At 35.9% G+C, this 26,932-nt stretch overlaps 1 protein-coding gene across 12 annotated transcripts in view; it reads left to right on the top strand.

The window, feature by feature from the left end:
• TRPM3 (transient receptor potential cation channel subfamily M member 3) overlaps nucleotides 1-26,932 on the top strand; it is a 411,043-nt gene that overhangs the window by 277,749 nt on the left and 106,362 nt on the right. For all 12 annotated transcript variants that reach the window (XM_050328972.1, XM_050328974.1, XM_050328966.1 and 9 more), the window contains 5 exons: nucleotides 2,447-2,526; nucleotides 3,163-3,367; nucleotides 11,446-11,659; nucleotides 14,489-14,613; nucleotides 20,872-21,043. In XM_050328972.1, coding sequence (XP_050184929.1) covers nucleotides 2,447-2,526; nucleotides 3,163-3,367; nucleotides 11,446-11,659; nucleotides 14,489-14,613; nucleotides 20,872-21,043 — 796 coding nt within the window. The remainder of the gene's footprint in view (nucleotides 1-2,446; nucleotides 2,527-3,162; nucleotides 3,368-11,445; nucleotides 11,660-14,488; nucleotides 14,614-20,871; nucleotides 21,044-26,932) is intronic.

Below are 26,932 nucleotides of genomic sequence, written 5' to 3'. Positions count from 1 at the left end.
AATTTAATGCAGACAATTTAATTATGAATATGTTTATTTCCTGAAGTTATGCTATTATGAAGCCTCCACAGCAAGTAACATAATTTATTATATGTCTGAACTTTGTACTTCATTGCAAATTATAGCTGTCACAGAAAGATAACTGGTATGGAACAGTGAAACTAGATGCTTTCTTTTAAATTTGGAAAGACGAGGAAATATGAAATTAGTAAATCATGTATTTTGGCTTCATGACTCAGTTGGGTAGAATAGCATATTGTCTGAGATCTAAAAGCTGGCAAATATTTTTTCCTGATGTGAATAAAGGAGTTTTTCAAATCAGACTATTTGTGCAATACTACCTTTGATGAAAATTCAGATGCAAATTATTATTATTATATTTAACATGTCTATGTTTCTTTTCTACTTGCAAAGACAATATGAGAAAGAGTAGGAAAACAAATTTTGAGTGTCAGTTTATTGGTTTTTGAAAGCTTACTTCTATACCTAAAGAAAAAATTTTTGGTAAAGTACCTGTTATGGCATCTTTTTGTATTGCATCTTGAGAGAAACTTAGCTAGTGACCATCTTTTAAAAAGACACTAGTTCAATGTAGTCAGGAAATTTACCAAGGTAAACTGTTTGCAGAAAAGTATAAAAAATGTGAGTATTTATTATAGGATATTTAGAAGTTATAATAAATTACAGCTTCAAGGTAATCTCTTGTATGTAAAGTAAAACTGGTTTAGCTTCTTCAGAATTTCTTCGGAATTTCTATTTAACTGTCCTTTGCTTAAACAAAACAAACCTTGCCAACGTTCTATAATATATTAACTTTTTGTTTGCTACAGTAAGGAAAATCAGTCAAATACAGTTTTCTTTAATGGTTTTAGTCAAGTTGGTTTTTTTTTCTGACTGTAGAAATGATACCAGGTTATCTGCTATTTCAAAATATTAAGTCTAGCAGATTTTTCAAATAAAAATGCAAGGAGAAGCAAGATGAAATATTGCTAAGTAACATCAGTGACCACTAGATCCAACAAGGAATTATCTTGTGTGTGAAAGGCAAAAGAATAACTTTTTATGTACTGGGACTGATAAGTAATGGATGTAGCTAGAAATTCTTCTTATGTTACCTTATGCTAGTGATATTCATTGACTTCAAGAAATTTCCACAGTTCACAGTGATTTTCACAAGTTCCAGAACCAGAGGCTTCTGACTTTAAACATGTAAGACAGGATGCAGATTGAGTTGACAGAAAGGTAATATTTGGTTGTGAGGTAACATTAGTTAGTAAAAGCAATTCTTAGGTATGTTACCATCTAACTTTCCATAGTAAAAGGTAACATTAATTAGTTAGGTTACATTACACAGGCATATGTTCTCTTTTTATAGAGGCAGAATACTCATATTTCCTTTAAATTGTCCAAAGTTCATTTCACATTACTTAATTCTCAGGTAATTTTTTCATAGTTCATATAGTTCTGTTTATGCCTACAAAAAGTGGAGAATTTTATTATTTAAGTATGTTTTATAAAGTTTATTTCTTTGAAATGATTTTTAAAGGGAAGTTTTAACTCATCTCCTTATTAAGTGAAATAATTGAATTGTATCTGGGTGAGTGTTTTAGAGAGCTTGCTAGAACTCATATGGAGTGAAGACTTCCTAGATAATTAAAATTATTTTAAAACTCTGAAAGACCTTCCTTTGTGATTTTGTGTTTGAGGTTTGATGTGGGGTTTTTTTCTTTCCTACCCATCTATCTTTCTTTTTTAAAAAGCTTTGTTGTGTATTTGAAAAGTAAGACTATACTGAGGGAAATTTCTTGCTTTTCTATGAATATGAGGGGAAAGATCTTGAGTATTATGAACAGGCATAGCTTCACTGAAGCGTTTCAGAGATTACCTCAACCACTTCACCTGAGTCAATGTATCAAAGTTTTTTGTGTCTTGTTTCAGAAACAGAACTTCCTCTTTTTTTTTCTTCTCTTATTAAGATGTTCACGTAGGAAACTATGTAAACCTCCATGTTAAACAGCACTCTCAGTACTTGTGTAAAAAATTGCATTTTTTTTTAATTAGATGTGACTTAATTGTATTACTAAAATGGAAATAGGCTTTTTAAAGCATTTTCAATGAATAGGTGTATTTTTTTCTCTGCCATGCAGAAAGCTTTACAGTTTGAGTTAATTCTTCTCCAGTGATTCCTGCTATGAGAATATAGGTGACAGGATCAAAGTTGTCTGGCTGGTGAATATGAAAACAACCTTAAGGGCTTCTGTTGGGTGCTCAGTTCTAGAAAGGAGCCATAGTTCTAATGGAAAATATTTGCTCTGAGCAAAATATGCATTGTGTGTCTGCAAAGTCAGTGAAGTTTTTTTCTTTGTTTGAAGTTTCTCTTCAGTTGCATTATAATTTGTGTTTAATAAGCAAACAGAGCTCATGGCATTTCCTTTCTCTTTTTTAGGCACAGAAATCATGGATAGAAAGAGCATTTTACAAGAGAGAATGTGTTCATATCATACCCAGCACCAAAGACCCCCATAGGTAATTGCATGCTACTTGTATGAAACATGAAAGTTGATTGAAAATAAAAAGTCTCTCTCTATACATAAAATATATATAAATATTTTGTAAACTTATTTGTTCAGAAGGTGGTTGAATTACATCTGGAGTGATGGATTTGTTTACATTTCAAAACTTATTCCATAAAAATAATTAAAAAAAGATAAATCCTAGGTGGATCAACGTCTGTGTTAAATTTCCTCATCTTCTTTGTTCAATATTCAGTCCATTGAACGTTTACCTAAATTGGATGTGTGACACACAATACTGTCAAAAGAAAATAAAAGCAGTAAACTAGCAATTTAAAATATGTGCTAGTCCATGAAAAAAAAAAAAGCTGATTATTTGTCCTGGTGTCATCTGAAGACAATAGAAAATGTTAACTTCGTTTTATACATATTTAGAACAAAGCATGGTTTTACTGAAATACAGGAGAGCTCAGAGTAAACAAGACCAAAGAAAGCAAAGATAATATACATACTGTGTTGCTTCCATACATAAAGCCTACAGAGAGCAGGAAAGTAGAATTGAAAGAGGTTAGATTTTCTTTGTAGTTTGTTTCCCTGTTCAGTTTATACACACACGTGACTCGAGTTTTCTGTTTATTTAATATCATAGGTGTTGCTGTGGGCGTCTAACAGGTCAACATATTGGACAGCCTCCAAGCACCTCCGTTACTCAGAACGAGAAAAATGAAACCAGGCTCACTCGCAATGACATCCAGTCGGAGAAGTGGTCCATCAGCAAGCACACGCAGCTCAGCCCAACGGACGCTTTTGGAACCATTGAGTTCCAAGGAGGAGGCCACTCCAATAAAGCCATGGTAACCATGTTTTTCTCTTAGATAAATAATACTGCTAGCTAAAGCTGGGCATTCACAAAGAATGAACAGGATTCTTTCTTAACTTCCTGGTAAAGTATTATTGGGTGTAGGACCATAATGTATGTTTTTATGTGTCATGTGCCAAAGAGTGGGTGAACAAAATTAACTGTAAAAGCTGGAGTGCAGTGTAAGAGGGGCTACCTTTATGAAGAATGAAGACAAATTAATGTCCTGCTACCTTGATTTTCCTCCAGTGCCTAGTCATCCCTCTTTTTCTGAAAAATTTTAGAATTCGACTAAGATTGCTGCCTGTGTCTGCAAAACTGACAAATTTTAAATATATCTAATTCCTTTTAGTATCCTTCCAGATATGTATCAGAGGATAGATCAGTTAGACTCATTGATTCATATTTCAATGAAATAAGATGCCCCAGTGTCTAATCTAGGAATTGGGAAATCCCTATTCTTTCACAGACTTCCTTGAACAAGGAGTTACTTCTTCCCTATAGAGAGATACCAAAACATATTAATCTGAAGGCATTGCTCCACTAATTTGAAGAGATGTTTCCAGCACACACAGTAACCCATGCATGTATTTCTCCTATGAGGAAGCCTTCCATGAAAGGAAGAATCCCTCTGACTCTGTTTAAACTACAGAACCTGTGACTTTGGGAATGAAAGATGACTACCTAGCACGTCACGGCCAAGACACTGTTTTGGGCAGCAGTGAGGGCAGAAGCAGAACTCCTGAGTGGTCTTCAAAATTACCTGCCCAGCAGGTCTGGGTAGTCTGTCTTCTGCACATGAATTCTTCCCACCAGGTGTCTCAAATCTGTTTTAGGGGACAGAGATTAAAGACAATGAAAATCTCAGGTAGTATGCTAGCAAAAGCCAAATATTTTCCTCAGATGTCTACAGAGGTGCTGGAGTTAGAGTGATTGCTTGAGTGGATGGTACCATTCATGCAGATGGATGGCTTCTTTTGGTAGAAACCAGAAAACACTACTGCACCAAGAAACAGAAAATTAAGTAATCTCTCTGAGAGTACCTCATACACCATATGTTCAGTTGATAACCAATCACCTAAAAATCTGCAAGGCCATCTCTAGAGAGACTCTGATTTTGTAAATAACATTTGGTTAGTGTGAATAAATTGACAACTCCTTCGGCACTGAAATGAACCAGACTGTGCTGTTTGTATCTTCACAAGCAGTGGAAAAAACCCAAAACACTTTTCATCCAAGCTGAGAAAGATTCAGAGATACAGTAATAATGAGTGTTATTAACCATATGTGAATACTTTGCATTAAATCACTGCTTATGAGAAAGGTAATCAATAGAACTTTTTCAGTGATGTCTTTGAAGACTACTTTAAAACAATAAACAGCCCTGCCCAGACAAAAGCAGTCTTAGATAGCCAAGAAATGATGAAGCCTTTAGGGAAGCTGTTGCTACCAATTTCTCTCTTTGCTGGGATTCTGATGTCTTGGCATAATGTCAGAAGAGACAGGAGATGCTTCAAGGTATATACTCTCAGCTCAAAGAAAAACAACTGAAGTGAAACTGTGGAGGTAAAATTGGAATTCAGTATAACAGAAAGAAAAGCTGTCACAGAATGCGGTCAGGAATGAAACCATGAGGAATTTAGGGGGAAAAAGAAAAGGGAAGGGAAAAAGAGACTTAAATTCTGAGAGACCTAAATAACAAATTAAAACTTAGAGATGACTACAAAGATTTAACGCTGAAAAAAATCCAGCTTTATTTTGACAATACTGGAATCAGGAAGATAGTTGCATTTGCAGTCTATTCATAATGACTAAACTCCATCAAAAACATAGGAAAAACTAAATTCTTCATTAATTAAAAGGTCTGTAAGAGCTCCAGAATTTCAATCATCCAACTAGTGGGAAAAGTGCTTCAAATTAAACAATTTGATAAATATCTCTTGAATGGGTGTCATGCTTGGTTACCAACAACGAAAAAGGTGTCTTTCATAAGACCAAAACACAAATAAAGAGGCTTGCATATCCAGTAATTGTACCTTTTTTAAATGAACAAATTAAAGAGCTTTGTTATAGTTTGCTGTGTTTGCCACTGCAAACGACATGGAGGTGTCCTTATGCTCTTATTTCCAGCCCCAAACATTATTTTAAGGTAGGCTGTGGTCAAAGAGCTGCCTAACTAGTTGTTGCAGTTTTATTAATAGAGATAATTAAACGGGTATCTCTGAATTTACTGGATCTGAGGTCTTTCCCATAATAAGTAAAACTTTACCAAATCAGAAGCTTTCTATGGAAGCTGAGAGTTTGCTCAATAGAAGCAGCCAAACAATTTTGCCAGAAGAGGAGGAAAAAAGGACCAATTATATTGAAAAATAAGGGTTAGAAATAAAAGAACAAGTACGTAATAGTCCTTGGAAACTTTGTTCAGACAACAAATTCTCAAACCCATATGCAGAACAGTTGATCAGCATGGGTAAGGGAAGAGAGATAAAGTGGAAAAGATATAATATTAGTTATTTTCAAGGTACTGGCTACCAAATAAAACTACAGCATGCAAGCTGATTTTTACTGACAATCATGGTAAGTTAATATTGTGCCTGCTGGGTCATAAAATAACCCTACAAAGCAGGAAGATTGGGCAAGCTGACCAAAATCAACGAAAGCCTCGGGAAGAATTTGACATAAAATTTTGCACCTATTCCCTATTTAATTTCATAATATGTATACCCACACATGAAAATTATTAAGCAAGGAAAACATAGAACTGAGTAGTATTATCTTGGTCTCTGCTAACAGAAAAACTGCTCATTTTTTCTGTGCTAACAGGAAAACTGCTATTTTTTTCTTAATCAGACTACAAGGAATTAGGTGGTGTTTATTAATGAAAACCATAACCTCAGATTTATAATTGGGAAACCAATTAATTAGTGGAATAGATTAGTGCATGTAAGACTAACAGATAATTATTTTTGCCATTTGAACTGAGAATTAGATTTTATTACAAAATATATAGTAAGTATAATTATACTTTTCACGATATAATATTGTATCAGTTGCCAGCAGACAGTTAACAATGGGATCTTTAGCTGTGGAAATGAAAATTACACTTAAATTATAATAGAACACATAGATTTGGAACAAAACAGAAAAGATGTAGGTTTCCGTATTGTCATAGAACTGACTGTGCCATTAATTTCAAATCCACAATGACGTAAAACAAAAATTCCCAAACAGCATGAATTTTGCTAATGCTGTTGGGTTGTTAAACTCCAGTGCAGCTGGACTAACTTCCTTAAATCAATAATGTGAATAGCAGAGGGTGCAGCAGATTGTGTAGAAACACATAGCTGAGATTAGGTAAGGCTGGTTAACGAGATCAGTTACTAAAAGGGCCTTTCCTTCAATCTTTGCGTAATCACAGATATCCTACAACAGGTCTGTGGTATTTAGACCTCTGTCAGTCTCATATTTTCTACAAATGACTGATCCCATTAATATGTAGGAAACACAATCAACAGTTTTACTTGGTAACATTTACATTGTTCTTACAGCAGATTTTCAGTTTTAATCACTGTAAAAAGATCTGAGAGAGATGGGGATACACATTAACTTTATTACGCCCTGTTGCAAATAAATCAGTTAATTAATAAAAATACAGGAAAATTAATAAAAGCTAACCTTTATATAAGCTTTATATAAACTAGCTCTTACTACTTTAAGAAATAACATGTATGAGTTTGTCTAACTCTATACTAGTGATTTATTACACTGTCAGAAAGCAATTACCAAACTAATGTGAGTGATTCCATCCTATTATGAACAATATTCAAAAAAATTTAAAAGTTATTCTGTTCATCAGTGGACCAGTTAAGACAATATTGCTGTGATGCTTTCTGTACTTGTGACCAAACTAAAACCATTTTTTTAATGTGCTATCTACCTTCACACACACACACACACACACACACACACGCAGAGAAAACACATCTTTGGTTGGTTGGTGGGCCTGGATTTCCTATCAACTTCTTTAAGAAGTACTTCTTTAAGCGATTACTCTTTACAGAAGTAACATTTCTTTGATCATGTGTTTTCAAGGTTACATGGAAGATGGTTGTTTGAAAAGCTTTCCTGAGTTAAATATATTCATCCTCATTGAATGCATTCCAATAATATATTTAATATGCACAGTAAAATGCTAAAATATGTTTGCACCTGCAAAAAACCAAAGTTTACTTCAGTGTTATCTTCTTAACCTTTCTTATGGAAACATGAAAGAACACCAGTAGAATTCCAGTGAACATAAACAGTTACTTAATATTCAGATCCTCAAAAATGATATTAAGGATATTTGGAAATTGACCACATGACAAAGATGTTTTTCTTTTTTTAAAATATATTGAATTTTATCAAAACTATATAAAAAGTACCTTAAAAACCATCAGGACTTTTAAGAGAAAAAAAAGAGAGATAATCCTTTAACTTGAATAAACCATGAAAAGCCTGAAAACATTCTTTCTGTTACAGTAAATTAATTCTTAAAAAATCTTTACAGAATTTAAAAGATGGTGTCCTATGTAGAGAAAAAGAGGAAATAACACAGAAAAACATTTATCCAAAGCAGATTTAAATCAATGAGAGTCCTTCCACTGCCTATTTACTGGAACTTGGATCAGGCCAAGGTGTTAAGAAGAAATACTTTATACAGAACCAGTCTGGTTTCAGTCTAAGTGACAGTTTTTCTCTTGAATTCAGTGAGAATTACATCAAACCTATTTTTTATGTGAGGATCACACTTTGAGGGCACCAGTCTTTAATCTGAAGACATGTATGCAGAAGCTTATTTACCAAAGAGAAACACAGGAGCAATGTTAGAATGCAGATCACAAAATGTTCCCTGAATAGATTTACTCTGAAAAAATGCAACAAAATTCTGAATCTCTTTATTTTATTCACTGAGACTCTCATCTACAGTCATTCACCAAGTACTTTAATGAGGCAGCTGTGCTTGTGTAACAGAATAGTAATTCCATCTCTCAGGAACTTTGGCTTTTGCCCTTGGGCACTGGAGTCAAACTTGAAAGTGTCTGGCACTCTTGCTGACTATTGCTGTGCTGGTTTAGGGATCAAAAGGGCATGACAGCTTGAACTTGATGATTTATCATTTCACCATTCTATGCTGATGTCAGTCAAGTCAGTCTGTAGGTTTTGTGATTCAGAACTGTACTTTTGCTTCCTAACTTGTCCTGCTTTGCTGGCACATAGCAACTGAACACTTGTATGCTATTCAACATCACTTCCATAAAAAAATGACTAAATCATCTGCCATTAAAAATTATCATTTCTGCAGCTGACAGGTACATCCAGCATGGAATTTCAGGGTAAGACAACAGTGGTTTGGCTTCGATTTACATCTAAATTTTATGTCTGCCTCCAGACACCAAAAGAATTTAGGAATATTAAGATTCTAAGCAAAAACTGATAAGGCTAAATATTCTGCTACAAGATTGAATTAAATTAATGTTTAGTATGAACAAAAATGGCCTTAAACATGTTTGTTTATAACTTAATGTAAACTTTTAAAGTGATGACAAAAGAATTCTCATGTAGTTGTTAGTTAACATGTTAAGTGATGGCAAAAAAATAATTTCAAACATACCAAGCTGAAAACTGCATTTGTAAGAGCAAAAATTAAGCAGTCATAAGAAGAGTCATAAAAATTGAGCACTATGCACAGAAGAGAAATGATGATATTTGGCACCATTGCCAAAAACTTCTAAAACAAAAAATCTTATCTATGATGATTTAAATATTAATTTATATGAAAAAAAAACTTTCTGATTTATTTTTCCTTAAATTTCCTCTTCATAAAGTAAAATCATCATAAATATAGAGGGGTTTTTCCTTCAGTATAAAGAGTAAGCTGTTGCTTGCAATAAAAGATGTCTCTATTTCATATAAATGCAAGAAAATATTTCTTCCAACTTTCTGATTCTCTATATATACTTATATTTGTGGAAATTCAGACGTCTTCATGTATATAAGAAGAGTAATACATAGGCTTAAGAAGGTAGGAGCAGTGAAATCACGCATTCTAGGGTAGAAAAAAAATACTAAGGAATCAGAAAAAAGTAGCGACTATATAATACACATCTTATGCCATTTGCATCTTCATTTTAATATCTTCCTAGATGATGCAGTGGCCTTTATTTTCAGCATATTTGTATGGCCACTGCTAGTATGAATTCACCTTAATTATCTTCTTAAGACTACCGGTCTGTCTTCACCAAAAAACAGAGTAACACACCAGTGATTCCAAAACAGAATCTACATAGTTTGACCAGCACAGTTTTCATGTAGCCCCCATGAAAGATGTTGTCTCTGAATGTGTCTATGAATATCTATCAGTGGTTGCCCTTTACATCCTCAGATTTCCCTAAAGACAGAAAAAAGGGAATCAGGATCAGCCTTCTTACACCCCCTCTGGTGTGTTAAAACTCTGACAGCCCTCAAATCCCAACTTAAAAATTATTAATATCTCAGTCTGGTCAGTGGTATCAGATGCCATACCAGATTTTACCCCACTCTGGAAATTGAATGAATAGCTGCTGAGGAGGCAGTTCATCTATATATCAGCTTGAAGGTGCATTTTTGTTATACATGAATCCTGCATTTTCTGTGTCCATTAACTACTACAAATTTGTCTGGCTGCTACATTACTGATGCACTAGGACAAATGTGCATTCCCGAGTTCTTCCTCAGCTTTTAGTTTGACTGTGCCCCAACCCCCCAACTATTTGTGCAAACAGACGTCTGTCTGCTTCCAGAAATGTTAAGAATGTATGTCCACTGTGCAACAACCCATTCTTGCAAAAAACTCTGTATATTAGCAATTTCCTCTGGAAAATGTCAAGTCCTTATTTCTTATTCAACTAGAAAGGAATCCACTTGGTTATCACATGATATTACTAAAAAACAAACCTTTGGCAAGAAATATTAATCAGACATCAGAAAAGGACAAAATGATTACATAATATATATGGATATTATACTACCTGGCATTTTACAATAAATAAGCTAGAACTAGGTATTCCTCTGACTGAAAGCAAAGGAGCCTCTGTTATACACCTGATGTCTGTGCTGACAATCCATCGAGGGAAAGACTACTGAAATAGCTCTACAGGCATTGATTCAATCAGAAGTTTGATAGATGAGTGGCTTTCTGTAACCTATTTTATTTTATTAAGAGGGTCTTTCCAGATCTTAACAGCTGTAGAAATATTTTTTTTCTCTTTCAGGCTGTTTCTACTATGTAACTAGAAATGAAAAAAGTATCACCTGCCCTGTCATGGGTTTTGTGAAACCCTTCATACATCATCAACAGAAAGAACAGGAGAAAGAGCCGAAATTAAAATTTGCCAGAAAGAGACAGCTGTATGTGTGACATGGTAGTGCTGTAGAAGTTTTGAAGGCAGTTGTTATCTTTGCACACACACAGATGGGCATGATCTACCCTGGTGCAAAACACTGCAGATGTAGCACAGAACAGCCAATCACTGGAAATGAGTAAATTTGTTTCAGAGCACTTTTAGGGTCTGGTGTCTCATTGGGCAAGTTCATGAATCTGTAAAAATCCATCTGTAAGTAATAGTTAGCATTCTTTCATCTGAGAAGTACCTGTTTAGTAGTCTTGCTCAGTTTAAACTTGTGTGTGCTTGAATAACTCACCTTGTTTCTGTTATTTCCTACTTTTTGAGAGTTTGGCTTGGTTAACTTGAAAATGAGGTAAAAGTGAATACACAGTTTTGATTCTAGGTTGTCTTTGGCAGACCACTTACATTTTTGTTCCATTTTTTTCATCTGTATATTAAAGACACTAATCTTTCCAGCATTGCTAAGTGTTTTTAAACAATTCCCAAAAACAGAAAATTATCCAGGCCATGAATTGCAAGTGTTCCATTATTCCTAGTTTTCTAACTTGCCTTTTTTCAGTGATTAATTGGTGTGGATCATATAATTTAGAAACCAGTGAGTATAACCAATCTTTTTTTTTCTCTACTACTGCCCTTGTTTCTGCAGTATGTACGTGTGTCTTTTGACACCAAGCCTGACCTTCTTCTGCATCTGATGACCAAAGAATGGCAACTTGAGCTCCCCAAACTTCTCATCTCTGTGCATGGGGGCCTTCAGAATTTTGAACTTCAGCCGAAACTCAAACAAGTCTTTGGAAAAGGCCTTATTAAGGCTGCTATGACAACTGGAGCATGGATATTCACTGGAGGAGTAAACACAGGTAACAGCAACATTGAAGTAAAAGCAGTGGCATCTAAGAGACCTCATCACAGAAGAAAAGCAGGACTGATGAAATTAGAAGCCATTCTGTGTTTTATTTTATTAATAATTTCTGTACTATGTGTAAACAAGAAAATGCCAAGTTCATACCAGCTTGGAAACTGGTATGAAACAGAATAAAAGGTTTGCTAAAGTATGAAAAGCACACAGTGGAGCTGAAAATACAGCCTCCTGTGAGGCAATTATATTAGTATATTGTCAGTGAAGTCTTTATAAAATCAGCCATAAGCTGCAAAGAAGGACTACTAACCAAAGAAGTCTCAAACTCTTATTACACAAAACAGAATACATCTTCATCCAGAAAAGACCTGTATTTTAGCTTATAAGAGGACATGAAATATGCAAGGTAAAACGTTCTACTGTTTGAATGTCGCAGAAAACTTTTTTCTTTCTTGTAGAGAACTTGACCTAAATTTTTTGCTATTATTCTTTCAGCAAGAGCAATATTATTGCCATTTCTATTTGAAGAACATCTGTAACATACCATATAGGTGTCCTAATGACCCAAGATAGCAGCTGGCCCAGCTCTGCTAGTAGACACCATGTAAGTTTTGGAAATAAGCTGCAAAACACAGGTCCCTAGACAAAAAAAGTTTGGCATTGAATTCTCAGTTACCCTCTCTGAAGGAGGCAGAAAGTAGAAGAGATTCAGGGGAAAGTCAAAGAGTTCTGCTAGGGATACATGCAAAAAGTTTTGCACTAAGACATGTACATGCAAATTTTATGTCATTCTCATTTGCTGCAGTAACAAAGCTATAATTTTTACTTTAGTAATCTCACAGAGTGTATCTTCTTAGTGTCTCTGGAAAACAATGTAATCATTCTACCATGTGTTAATTTTAGTGCACTGTGAATCAACTCCTACGTATTTGAATATAAATTCCTTATAGGTATCTTGGGCTTACTAGTTTCCAGAGCACATCAAATTTAAAACAATATTCAGTTTTATCACTGCAGCAATAAGAATAGGATATATTCATATAATATGCTGAGTTGGAAGGGACCCACAGGAATCACAGAGTCCAACTCCTGGCCCTGCACAGGAGAGACCCAAGAGTCACACCTCATGTCTGAGATGTTGTCCAAACACTTCCTGAACTTTGGCAGGCCTGGTGCTTGAAGAAAGCAGAGAAGAGGCATAACTTCTAGAGGTTTAGATAAATAGGCAGACTTGCATATATGTAATATGCCCCAAATCTCTTAAGAACAAGAGACAAAATCAGGTTAATGTTGGCCTTTGTACTGTGATGATAATAGCATTAGTTACCAGATGCTCTTGTATGGCCAAGACAGATAAAAGATTTAAATTAAAAATATATAAATTTTATATGTAATGTGTATTAGAAAAATGTACATATTATACTCTTAATGCAGTGGATGACCACAGGAACTGTAGAAATCAAATTACAGAAATTTTGTTTAAAAAAGGACAGATTGTAACATTTGTATTTGGCAAATGCACAACTGCTTTATACCATTTTTCAAGTCATCATAGTTGCAAATGCCCAAACAATACAAATGAACCGGAAAGTCAGCATAAATAAATTATGTTTTTTCTGTAATCAAAAATTACCAAGACAAACAAATGTGGTTCAAGTGGCTCTGTGCTTCTTAAAAAACATGTAACATCAAAAGCAGTTCTGTGATATCAGTTACCCCTCATTCCTGTCTTTGATTTCTGGAGCAAAGCAGTTGGTTGCTTCAGGTTTACATTTTCAAACTGTGGAGGTGAAAATTAATTGTGAAATTGTTCCAGTTCAGAATTTCTTAGTACAGTCTCTTTTGTTGACAATGAGTTTTAAAATTGGGTTTCTCTTAAAGAAAATTATAATTGAAAAATCCTGGAAAACTGCTATTGGTATCAGTAGTGTTGCAGTGATAGCATACTTGGTTATATAAATTAAATGACTGAATATTCATGTTATGCCAAAAGTTGATTATTCTAAATAGCAGGGCTTATTTACAGTCTGGACAGATTTTCTGCTTTAAATCCTGAACAAAAAGAAAACTCAGAAACTGAGAAACTCACAGGTCTGCTTTAGTGCAGCCACATCCTAAAAGTAGTTATGAATAGTCAGATTTTAAAAAATTATTTTATTAAAAGGAAGAAGGAATGACACTTGTCCTTTGCATAGAAGTATCCCTGAAACTGTCAAAGCTGGTCTAGATCAAGCAAGGAGAACTTGGAAGAGAACTGGAGAGCAGTCATTCTCTTTGCACTAATTTCTGGTTTTGCACTGATTCCCAGCGGGGGGTTAATACTCTGCTGGAAGCTGTCTCAGGTGACTGAGTTTGTTTGGAAAGCGTGGTAAAATAGCTTTGTCACAGAGTAGCGTAATGATGGTTTCACATCTCTGTCCTTTATGGGACCATTTGTGCACAAGCTTCACTTTTGTGAGAGTTTGGGGAGATGGAGGTGGAGGGGTTCAGTTCCTATCCTTTCTATGCTTGAAAATGCACAAATGCTTGCATGCATATCTATATGTGAGCACAAGTGCAGATCAGGACTCTGCAGTCAACTGTCAATATCTTTATTCTTGTTTCTAGAGCTGTGTATTTTTTTCTGGTTACTTCATGTAGGCTTTCTTTTTATATTCGATAAAACAGATTTAAATAAATACCCCTAATAAATAGGAATAAACTCATAGCTTTATTTCATTGTAAGTATAGGCATAGATGTTCCCTAAAAGCAAGTCTATACTAAATCCATATGATAGTGAACAAAAAGGAAATAATTTTGAATTTCTGTTTTATGCTGTTTCTTTCCCAGGAGTCATTCGGCATGTTGGAGATGCACTGAAAGATCATGCCTCAAAATCTCGAGGGAAGATCTGCACCATTGGAATAGCTCCCTGGGGGATTGTGGAAAATCAAGAGGATCTGATTGGCAAAGATGTAAGCCCTGTATAGACATAGGTCACCTCCAATATCTATAGATCTTCCGGTTACTTTTCCTGTCCTCTCCATCCCTCACTTAATGATTCCTCTTAGAATTATTGTCTGCAGCAAAAAATAATATATACACAGGTTTTCTATTATAGTTGATGGTGATTTTGACACGGTAACAATAAAAATTCTTGCTGTATGTTCTTTAAAAATAAATTATAAAGAAATTTCATTACATGCTATTCTTGAAAATATGTTAAAGATTCGTCCTTAGATGAACTCTGTGAATCCTGAAAAGTGCCTAAGAAAACACTGATTGGAAGGCTTGAAGTCTGATTTATTTTTAAACATTACTATAATAAATAATGGCCCATCTTCGCGAGCGAAGATCCGGGGAAGGTCTTTCCACCTTCCAGCCTGCGCATTGGATTTTTTAGGTGAGACACAGTGTGCGCGGAACTGAGCCCACCCTTTAATCCTAAGGTTCATCTGCCGGGGCCAAGCGAGCTTGGACGGTGGCAGCAAGGAATCGAACCTGGGTCTCAGCGGTGATAGCGCCGCGCCTTTACCACAAGACCACCAGGGGCTCCTAAACATTACTATAATGCATTGGCTAAATTCAGAATTGCAGACTGTCCTCCTTAAAATATATTCCCTCCTATGCATTTTTATTGATGCAATTTTGAAGGATCTTTTAAGTGTATTGTACAGAGGATTAGGCCTCAGTTCACTTTCAGTCACTTTCTGAAGGACAGGGGAGGTATTTCTCCTACTCTTTCACATCATTCTTCTCTTTTAAAACTATTAACAGAAAGATTAATGCCCTGATTTTAAATACATGAATAGTTTACCTACACTGGTTATATGTTATCTGAAGCTTTTCTGAGCCCATTTTTTTTCTCACCTCTGGTTCATTCCCAAGCAATCTACTTGAGAATCAGTGACTAACTCTGAGTGGAGGAGATAAAGTTTTCATTCCGCATAATGAACTTTTTTCTTGTCTGCATTAGTCTAATCCATCGTTCTCTGTATGTTCATCCATTAGCAAGTTGGGAAGGGAAAGAAGATTCAAGTATCAGTTAGGTCAGAGGAATTACAATGAGTATAAAGAAAATGATCCATCTGGAGTTCATTGCAATTCACTATTAAAGTACAGCCATTAGAGGAAATCATATTAGCGTGAGGTTTTGTAGTCTAATACCACACAAACAAGCAGGATGGGACTTTGCAGCAGTAACTGAGTCACTAATGAACACTTCTGAGATGCAGTGCAGAAGGTGACAAGCAAAAATAGCCAAACACAATGAGTTGTGTCTTCTTAAAGAAGTGTAAAGCACACATCAATTTCAAATAAGCAGTCTTTAGTGACTATGCGTGGAGTTTTGGAAACATTGCAAGAATGAGGAAATCAAGAAAGAACATCAAATTATGAATTTTTGAATTTTGGAACATTGTTTTTCCTTCCTTATTTATTTCCACCTGTTGGAAAGCTACCTACCTCTTTTCTCAGGTAGTCTTATAGGGAATCTGGCGCCTTCTTTTGCAGAAGGAGCTAAAGAAAGAAGTTGATTTCCACCCAACTGGAACAGCTTCCCTGATTTCTGATTTCTTTAAACAATGCTTTCGTCTGAATATCCTTCCAATTTCATGGGAAACCAAGCAGTTGCATGGTAATTTTATTTTTTTTTTAAAAAAAAAAGCTTTCTGGTTAAATAAAAAAAAGATTAATACTATGATCATAGAAATTGACAGAATTTTAATATATAATTAGGAACAACAATTTGGGTAAGGTCTTCTATTAATGCAGACACAATTATATCAGTAGGGTTACAATTCTGGTCATCTCTAAGGACAAAAATATTTTGAAATGTATCTTTGATAGATAAAATAAAAATTTGCCTCTGAACCTTCTGACCCCCAATATTTTCATAAAATTATTGATCAGCAATATGATGTAATGCTTAGGCACTTCTGGTTTTATTCATGTCTGATGCACATGAAATGATACTACTTTATGCTTACCAATATTAAATTTCATCTTCCTAGTCCACTGAAATGTGGACTAAGCTTTTCACACTGATTAACCATCAATCCCTTACAACTATGTTGAACAGAATATAACACAGCTTGAGATAGGTCATATAAGTCACTAAAACTTCTCAGTAACAGTCTTTGCAAAAATTAACTTTTCATTCTTACTGTTCTCATTCTCTTCCCTCTAGCTCTCCTCAGTTATTTAATGCCTCAAACCACTTTTATCCAATGCATGCAGTTTCTTTAGAAGCACTTGGTGAGGAAGCTGTTTTGGAAGCTTTTTAAAAATCAAAGTGTACTATGTTGACTGGCTCATTAGAGGTGAATGCTGTGAAATGAACCAAGAAGGGGAAATATAAATAGTACCCTAAGCATGTAAAATGAAGCAAGAAATAAAGGCCACAAAGGATTATACGGGGGGAAAAAAAGTCAACCAATAGTAAAAGACTTGTCAAACTGTGGCATCAATGTGGATTTATGCCTATATGCACAATGTCTAGTTAAATTATGGTCAGAACTGAAGAGTTGTCAAAACATACCTTTCCAGCATCAGACAGACACAGGAAACTGTCACAGTCATGGGATTTCGAGAGCCGATGGGGGGCAGAAGCAGGGAGCCGTTGTCACTGCACATGCCCCATGACATTATGCCTCCCTGTGCCTCCTGGCAAGTCAGGTGTGCTCAGCAGAGGTGCACCTCTGCTGACACTTCAGCCCGTGCCTGGCTGTGTGGATCTAGAAGTCATAGCTGAGGGGTTTTATTATATTTACCAGTCTGTCCAAATCAGTCAGCCTTTGGGAATCCCAAAGGCTTTCCTCAGAGCCATAAAGAAAACTGACCAAGTTAAAGAAAATAATACTATTGTTTGCTATTTGTTATATTGTGATGATTAAAGATCCCTAAAGAGACATCTTAGTCCAGTACTGTAAAAGCAATATAGCATAAAATAGTGCACCTCTTAACACTGTTAGATTCTAATTTAAAAACAAAGCACACAAGGGACTTAGTTGCCTTATTTCCTCGTACTTTCTGATAGAACTGAGAAAGTGGCTTGTTGGCGATGTAGAAAACTGTAATTATAAATAAGCTTTGTCCTACATACAGAACCATTCTCTCTTCCAAAAGAGTGCACTTTTTAAGTCTATAGCATTCCCATCTTTACTTTCAGGATCTGGTCAGTCCTCATTTGGGCTCAATTCCTAGTAACCTCAGTATGAGACCTGGGGCAGATACAAGGACTGGCCTATTTGTAGCATATACTGAGAATTTGGACGGCTGTGCTTCCAGGATCCTCGAAATTAAACCAGGAACTACATTGTAGCCTGGTGTGCCCCAGAACACTGAGGATGCAGAAATGGCTTGATTTGAACAGCAACTGTTACTTTTTGAGAAGCAAAGCATACATCTGTCTCTGAGCTCTCTGTCTGAAATTCTTTGCCTTCACCTAGACTGCTCAGATTCATGCACTGGTTCACATGGCACTTGCATGCTCGTTGTCATGGTGAGTTACCCTGAGAGATTTTTCAAGTGCTGTCCCTATGTTGAGTGTCGTGCCCTCAGGGAGTCAAAGCAGAACAACAGTCCTTTTAATTCACGTTTGCTGCCACCTCAGGGTGCAAAGGCAACTGCTGGGGTTAGCCCAGCTCCTCACCTATTGCCCTCAGCCCATGTAGCATGAGTGCTGCTTCCCAGCATGTCTGCTGTTGCATTCATTAAACTGTATTTGGAGGGGCTGTCTTGAGCATAAATGCCTCTTTCAGCTCTGCAGAGGAAGACAGGGGAGCATTATTCCCTATTGTCAATGCAAGGTTGGATGGGACTTTGAGCAATCTGCTCTAGTTTCCCTGACCATGACCAAGGGTTTTGGAACTAGACGCTCTTTTAAGATCACTGCCAACTCAAACCATTATATGATTCTGTGTATGCAGAAAGAGGATGAGAAGACGAAGGTTTTTTTCTAACTATTTCACTTGCCTGTAAAATTCAAGGGATTGAAAAGAACAAAGGAATTGGAATTGCAAGAGTCAGAAATTGAAAATCTACTGACTCTAGTGGAAAAGCAAATGATGTCAAGGAAATCACCTCAATGGCTAGGATTTTCTTTCCTTCCTGAAGATTTTGCTTATCCTTTAATCAGGAAGAGCTTGACACTGTGGTTTGAGAAATTTCATGGTTAAAAAAAAAAAAATCAGCTATTCAACTGTGCATGTTGTGAACAGTTGAATTGAAAATAATTGTAGTCTCATTTTTCCCTCTATAAAATTTATTAATAATGAGATTCACCTTGTAGCTAAATGCAGAATGAAAGCATAGCCTTCTGATGTGTCCTGCAGCAGCATTTATGAGTCAATGTGTGAAGCCTTTGGTGCTGCAACTCATTAGAACTACAAGTCAGGCTGTCACAAAAAGTTTTGAGCTGTGGCTCTCAGCAACAAAACCACAAACTGTCAGTACAATTGCCTACACAGAAGCTTGTAATCCTGCAATGAATGGGCAACTAGACGTGTTTCTCTACTAGCAGACCTTGCTGATGTGTGCCATCTATTGAGAGATGGGGTGGGTATCAATTTAAAAAATCTGACACTGTTTCAGTTTGATTTTTTTTGATTTACAGTGTGTGAGAAAGAACCTTCCTTCTCTTTCTGACTATGCCATGGGATACATGGTTTGTTTATCTGCAGAAGCTGGCTAATGAATATGTTCTGGCAGCACATGGTTATTTGTTATGTGAATCTGTAGAATAGCTTATTACAAAAGAGGCACCAAAAGAAACTGTGTAAAAGAAATCTGAGCCAAAGCTATCACCTGTTCTCACAGTGCAGTACCCTGACTTACTGTTGGCCAGCTGTCCTCTTGGTTTTCTCAGATCTATATCCTCCCTTTGAAGGATGAACAGCTTACAGAGTACCCTCTGCGTGACAGTTTATAACAGCAGAGGAAGTCTAAGAGTTGACCAAAGTGTGGCAGACATTCTCAAGTGAAAATAATAGAGATCGATCGATCTCTGGCTAAAGAATTACTAACACATATTCTTTGTAAAGAATTATGTCTCAATTAAAGATCTCTTTAGAACTACAAAAAGAGAAAAGCTTAGGAAGAAATCAATAATTATTGTACTCTGTTTGGAAGTATTTATGTCAAATTGGAGTGTATAATTTTGCACATTAAAAACACCAGATATGAAAAATAAACAATGGCAGAACTGTGAAGAAAATGTTTTGCAGATGAAGGAAAGCCCAGTTGAGTTTTCTAACAAATTACTATATCATTTCTTCAGCTATTACTTCATTTACAAATTTTCAGGAGTTTTGTCTCTCCAAAAAAACAAGGTATGTACAAAAAAGGCAGAGAACAGTATTGCCAGAAAATCCTTGAAGAATCAACCAGGATCCCTTGATGCAACACCAACTCTTTTGTAATGTTAGTACAATCTTACTGATGTCAGTGGAGACCCACCAAGGTATCTGACAGCCAAATGTAGCCCAGTACTATTATTTGGTCTGTTCGGTAGCTATAAATGAGATACTCCGCAACAATTTGCTCTGTCTGCAGCAGAGTTTCTCCTGATGAAATCAAATCAAGTGTAGCAAACTCCTCATTGAATGGAAACTTTCTAAAGCTGTTGTGAACACAAACAACTGCCTTTGTAGTAATGCTAAGAATGGGCCGATAGTTTTTTCCAAGAAAATTGAAAATGTGGTGTAATATCATGTGTACACCTCTCCAAGAGTAAAACACACCTGTATTTGTGTGTCTGTAGAGGATATCCTGTGCTGGTGGCTCTGAATGAGCCAAAACTGGAGGCATGGTGCTGAGTGGCATCTGTGAAGGAAAAATCAAAATTTCAGTCAGAGCTAAAGGAGGATTTACTGCAACGCTAGTAAAAGTCAACAGCAGACAGGATATACAGTGTGTGTGTGTGTGTGTGTGTAGTCACACAGACCTTTGGAGCACTGACCATCATTTGGATTTTATATGGAAACAATGGACATTGATGCTATTGAAACAGATTACCATGGAAAACCCTTTAAGCAGTGTCTGCATCTAAAAGGACAGTGTTAAGGTCATCTTCTACTTTACATGTAGAAGACAGCAATGCTGAATGAAATACTTCAAATAATTTTGATTTTTTTCTTTTGTTTCATCTTGTCAGCTGGTACATTGTAATTGATTTCATTCAGAGGGTCTTTTCTATTTAGTACTTTTTTTTTCCCTTTGTCTCTAAAATGCAGGTGGTCCGACCATACCAGACCATGTCCAATCCCATGAGCAAGTTGACAGTGCTCAACAGTATGCACTCGCATTTTATTTTGGCTGACAATGGCACTACTGGTAAATATGGAGCAGAGGTGAAGCTTCGTAGACACCTGGAAAAGCACATTTCACTTCAGAAGATAAATACAAGTGAGTAACATTTGTCTTGTATTGCTTTATAATTGCAATTTAAAAAAAAAAACCACCGAGTATAAAGAAGAATTAAATTCTGCATACTTTGTGGAGTAGTTCTACTGTCTAAAATGATGAGCATGAGCTAATAAAAGCAAATACTGATAGGCAAAGATAATAAAGTTTTATTTTAGAATATGGTGGGTAAAGGCATAGCTTAAATAGCTGGATTTGTTTCTGGTAAGTTTCAAACAATATTTCTCAAGGTTTAGATGCAACTTAGGTCTTTGATAACCCCATCTCCTTGGAACTGTGTACAGTTAGGTTCTCCTTCATTTTGTAAAAAATACGGTAAAATTAGTACAGTTAAAGAAAAGAGTGACAAAGAGTAAGCAGAGTTCTTTATGATAAAAATCCTTTTCAGGTTAAATATCCATTGATATTTAGAGGCAGAGAGAGTTTTCCATGGAAGTGCTCCTATACCTTCGCATTATATTTATTAGTTTTTCCTAGGCAGCTGTCATTAGTCAAAGACAGAGGCAGAATATGAGATTAGATGGTCCTTTCACCTCATCTTTTATCATCCTAATGATATCACTTCAAGATCAGACTGAATCCCCGTTTTTTCTCTGAAAGTAATGTTTTTTCTTTTATAATCATGTACTACTTTCCTATGTAAAATAAAAAGTAAATAGTCACATAAGTAAGCAGTTCTGTTTGGATAAAATAAAATATGACATCTCAATATTAGTATCATTATTTCTGTAGTGTATACATGCTTACTTTATATGGGGAGCTAATTTCTATTCTATTTTTAGTCTCACAGACAAACCTCAGTTTTGTACTCGCATAAGATTTCTTTAGGAATGAAAACAGATATAATTTTTCAAAAGTGACAGCACAGCTTTTCTGCTGATAACTCTCTTTAAACATGCAATTTTGAGGAATGGTGAAACTTTTTGTGATCTGGGCACTTGACATGGGAATGAGACTAGAAAAAAGCATTAAGAGCCTTGAATATCAGATGATAAGGAATTATGGCCAGTCTCAGTGGATGAGCCTCCAGACTTTGGTGGTTCAAGTCAAATGCTTGCCTGACTTCTTCAAATATCTACAAAAAAAATGAAAGATTTCTTTTTTCTGGTTTCTCTCTGCAGCACCCACACCACACATACCCCCCCCCCCACCACAGAAAGGAGTATGCATCTTCCTTTTCACTCTTCTCTGTGACAGACTATCTCTATCATTTAACCATTCCCTTCCAAATATCCATCTTTTATAAACACAAAGAAGCTTGGATATCACAACACCTTCTCAAAATAGAAATGTGAAAAAATTGTTCAAAAGGAAGGCCAATAATAAGAATTGTACATCTTGGTCCAAAGTCATCCAGAACGTTAGTGCCACAATTTGTTTTCCTTTGCTTTAAAGGAAGGTGACTGAGTCCTGACCACCCTCTAGTTAGTAGGAAGTTGACCATATGGAAGAGAGAAAGACCACCTGCCTTGTTGGGTCAGCCAAACAGATGGCCACTTTCTAATGCCTCTCCTTACCCTCATTTCTAGCATATCCCTGTATGCCAGGGCATTGCTGCAAAGGGATCTTTATCCGAGCGGGAGTGTGCAGCCATGCAAGTATGTCATTATTTACCATTGTCCAGTTCTAAGCATGCAGAGTTGGGGAAAACACTGACAGCATCATAATTTTGTTTGCTGGAGAGTCGGAAGAAGGTGCAGTTTTTAGTTAATCACCAAATGAAAGAGTCTGCTCTAGGCAGCAGAACAGATTTTGGAACTGGTAAACAATTGGTGACTTCTTATTTCACAGCCTGTCCCTGGACAATAGGGCTGAAAGTAGATTTTATTCTTATTTTTAAGCCTCTTTTTACAGGATAAGCTTGTCATTTCATTTTATTTACTTTCCTTTGCTTTGACTATGTCTTTCTCCAGTGTAGTGATAACTCTCCTGGATATTTGGGATCACACACTATACCCAAAGGGAAACTTAAAACTTGTTCTCACATATTAAAGGCACAGAAAATTTAAGACAAAATAGGGTCATTCAGTATGTCAGATAATTCTGAAAAGGTCATTCAACAGTATCAAGTAAGTGGACTATTTAATAATAATTATGATTAGCATCATCATAGTCGTCATAATCTTGCCTTTTGCCCCTTATAAGCATTAGAGAAAAGATTTTATTGAATACTCTGTTTTTACTCTACATTTTTAGGCTTTGTTAAATCAGTAGCTCTTATTTTTTCCACAGCAAATACTCAGGATTTAAAAAATGCTTTTCAGACAAGCAGAGGGTACAGTGACACTGGTGGGTCAGTCTGAGTCTGTTGCTTCTGCACAGAATCATTCAGTTTTGCATTTGGCTAGAGGTCAACTTAATGCTATAATGCTCAGGGCAGACCTTTCTTATTTTCACAAGTGAAGAGTGTTTTAACACAGCCAAGCAGCCATCTCTTGCAGTGAGACACAAGTTGCCTCAAACTCATGGAGTTTCAAAGCGCATCATTTTGTGGTGATAAATGTTGAAAGTAAGAAGAGCTTTCCTGAACTGTTTCAGGATCCAAAGGAAATACTGAAAGCGATCTGCTCCGAACTGATTCTGGTTTCCAGTTCACACAAACATTTAAAAATTGTTCTAATTTTAAACAAAACATTGGTACTGAAAACTTTTATTTACTGTATGCTGTCTGAAAGACAGACAGACCACAGGCATTGGAACCTGTGCCCCTGTATTTCATCTTTCTTCTTTGTAGAGTTGGCTAATGTAGTTGAGTTTTGGTAAGCCTATGAGAAAAAACTACCTGACTAAGGAAATGATGGATAAAGTTGTGTGATTTGATTGGGTAGAGAAGGCAATTTAGACTGTGTAATATGTCAGCAATATCTGTTCATGTGACCCGTGGACTTCCCTTTGTCATCCTATGCCTGAGAATATATGAAGGGGGCTGGGAAGGCAAAGGGACGTTCAACTGTCATCACTGGCATCTTTTCTGACCATTGTACCATCATCAAATGCATTGGAATTCTCATTCCGTTCAGATATTTCCTTCACATTTTGTGCAGTCCTAGATACATTTTCATAACTACATAGCTGCGAAGATCTGGGTACAGACTTCTTTCTAGGAGAGGAAGCCTGCTGCAGGTTTGACTCCTGTGAAATATGAGTAAAATGTAGAACTGATTGATTCATTTCAGATTTTGCTGGAGATTGAAAACTTGATACTGGTTGATCAGGCAATGGATACAAACATATCTCAGAAAGGGCTGAGAAAATGCAAGAAAGCTAAAAATGTTTTTGAAGCACAAACAAATACACAATAGATACACACAAGTGGATCTGTAAATTCCTTCCATGGACTTGACTTTAAACAGATGAGTTTGTTGAAAATATATGTCTTTCATGTGATTGATACAGGCAAAATGGTACAGGTCATTTCAGCTCCCTAATGTTTGGACATTTTAGATTTATTGAATTCACAAAGCCATAAAACTAAGAAAAAGAGATTATTTTAGGATTAATCTGTTTTAGCCAAATTTCTACCATTCTGTGTCTCACCTGTTGTATCAGATATTTTGACAAATATACAAAATATGACAAGGAAATGCACCTTAATATGTAATATGAGATAGTAATAAAATCTGGTTGTGTTACTGTGATAACTTTCTAAAGTGCTCCCTACAATATGTGGTAGTGCTCACATCCAAAGTGAGACGGGGAAGGTACTGAGGAATATTAGACAGAATGTGAGAATTTCTGAAACTGCAGTTGCTCCTGTGACTCTCAGACCATTGCCTATAGATGATGAGCTCTACAAAGAGTGAAACCAGTTAGGTCCTGTAGTGCTAGCCTAATGAGCAGTTGACTGCAATGACAGATAGGGTATGTTTTGACTGAAATCCAGGAGGGTTCTTGAGTGTGTTTTTGAACTTACAGTGCCAGCTTTGAACAACATATTGTATTGTATTGAAAGTAACCAAGTGGGTTGTTAATTGAATGCTTCTGAGACTCACAAATCCCAGCATTTAGTCTTACCTGCACTCTTCCCACATCATGTTTCTTCTGTGGACTCTGTGAACTTTGTCGTTTTCCAAAGACAAATATGAAAATCAAAAGTTCGTATCACAATTTTTTAATTTTTATTTCCTTTGGAGAAGTTTTTAATATCAGCTCAATATTTAAATGAAGATATAGTTCTAGGTGTCAGGTCCATGGATTTGTCTGTGAATGCCACATTTGCTAGATTGCAAATACATCATTAGGCAGATTTAGACAGGTGAGGAAGGAACACTGAACAGATAAAAATGAGAGTGAAGGTACCAAGGTGAGTCAGAAGAGAAAGGAGAACATACTGGGACAAGTGTAATGCGATCATACTCTTAGTAAAGAGGAGAATTAAAAATAGAGGAGCTAAAAGAAGATTATGGATTAAACAGAAGGAGACAGAGAGGAAGTGAAAATGTGATTAGGATACCAAAAAGAAAATTAGAAAGATGAGAATGCAGAATGGAAGTGACCATAACGTGGTCAAACATAACAAAGACAATGAATGCAAGCTACAAAGGAAAAAAATAAAGATGAACAAAATAAAATTTATACTAGTAATTCTAAAATGTGTTTGGGAAGCATGAAAATTAAAAGATTATAGCAAGTGGTATTCGAGAAGCCTATAGTAGAAAAGTCAAAAAATAAATTGAAAAAATAAGTCAAACAGTTGTGAGCTTTCTTTTATTAGCAATGTTTCTGTGTCATTCTGTCACAAATAATCCCTTAGTTCAGTGAATTTCCAAAACACAGCAAATAATTTTAGAATTCGTTGTATTAGTTTACCAGATCAGTTTGATTTCTCTAGGCATAGAGCATGTAATGAACCTCCAAACAAGTGAAAGTTCCACTTAGTTTCTGAATATAAAAAACTGTTAAGGTTGTCTGGAAAAGGGTAGAAAGAGTTTAAGCCTCTTTTTTTCTTTTTTCTTTTTTCTTTTTTTTTTTTTTTTTAATCTTTAAGCTTCTCTGCTCTTATTATTGAGCAGTTCTTTAAGGATTAAAAGCAATAACCATCCAGTCTTTGCCATATTGGGAATAAGTAGTTCTGCTCTAGGGAAAGGGTGAGGAAAAGGAAGAACTGAGTGTGAAAAGTGCAGCTATGTGAAGTTAAGTTTTAACTGGTTATGACATCTGGGAGATGTTCCTGTACTTCTGGTAAATACAACCCAGCACCCCTTTCCATCACCTTGTGAAGGCAAACTGCATTCCCTTTTTTCCAGTCATGTTCACGCAGTAGTTAATAATGTAATTGTCCTAGTGGTAAGCATATTGCAGCTGTGATTTGCAGAGCGGGGGGACACAAATCTATTGCAGAGCTGGGAGACACAGGTGATCTTATCTATTTGTGATTGTTATTGGTATTTTAGCCAAAAAGTTTTCATACACATCAGGAACTGTTTTCAAAGGGGCCTGAAGACTGAAAACAACTGTCTGGAAAAAATATACAAATGGTGATGTATTTCAGTGTAACCTAACAGGAAGCATCTGGATTATTTTTGGATGTTCTCTGTTGCAATTTAACCTTTCTGAGCCAGTTCAGACCACAGGGAGTACCATACAGATGTTCAGAAGTGATGCAGATACACATTTGTGTGGTCAAACCTTTTAACAACCATTGTAAATCCAATACCATTTTAAATCTATTTAAGCATCACTTACCCTGTGGTTAGACAAGCTCTATTAACAACCAAAGAGCAATATTTGTTGACTCTCTGTTACTGTAAGGTAAATACTAGTTCAGAAATTAAAAATAATTTTCCTCAAACTTTTAAGCTTGCACTAGGTGGACTTCTGCTTATTAAAATTCCAGGGCGTGTTTGATTTTTTGTCCGTTCTATGTAGGTA

This window comes from Myiozetetes cayanensis, unplaced genomic scaffold, assembly GCF_022539395.1.
Source record: "Myiozetetes cayanensis isolate MyiCay16 unplaced genomic scaffold, myiCay2020 scf4, whole genome shotgun sequence".
NCBI lineage: Eukaryota > Metazoa > Chordata > Aves > Passeriformes > Tyrannidae > Myiozetetes > Myiozetetes cayanensis.
This window is presented reverse-complemented; position numbering and strand designations above follow the sequence as displayed.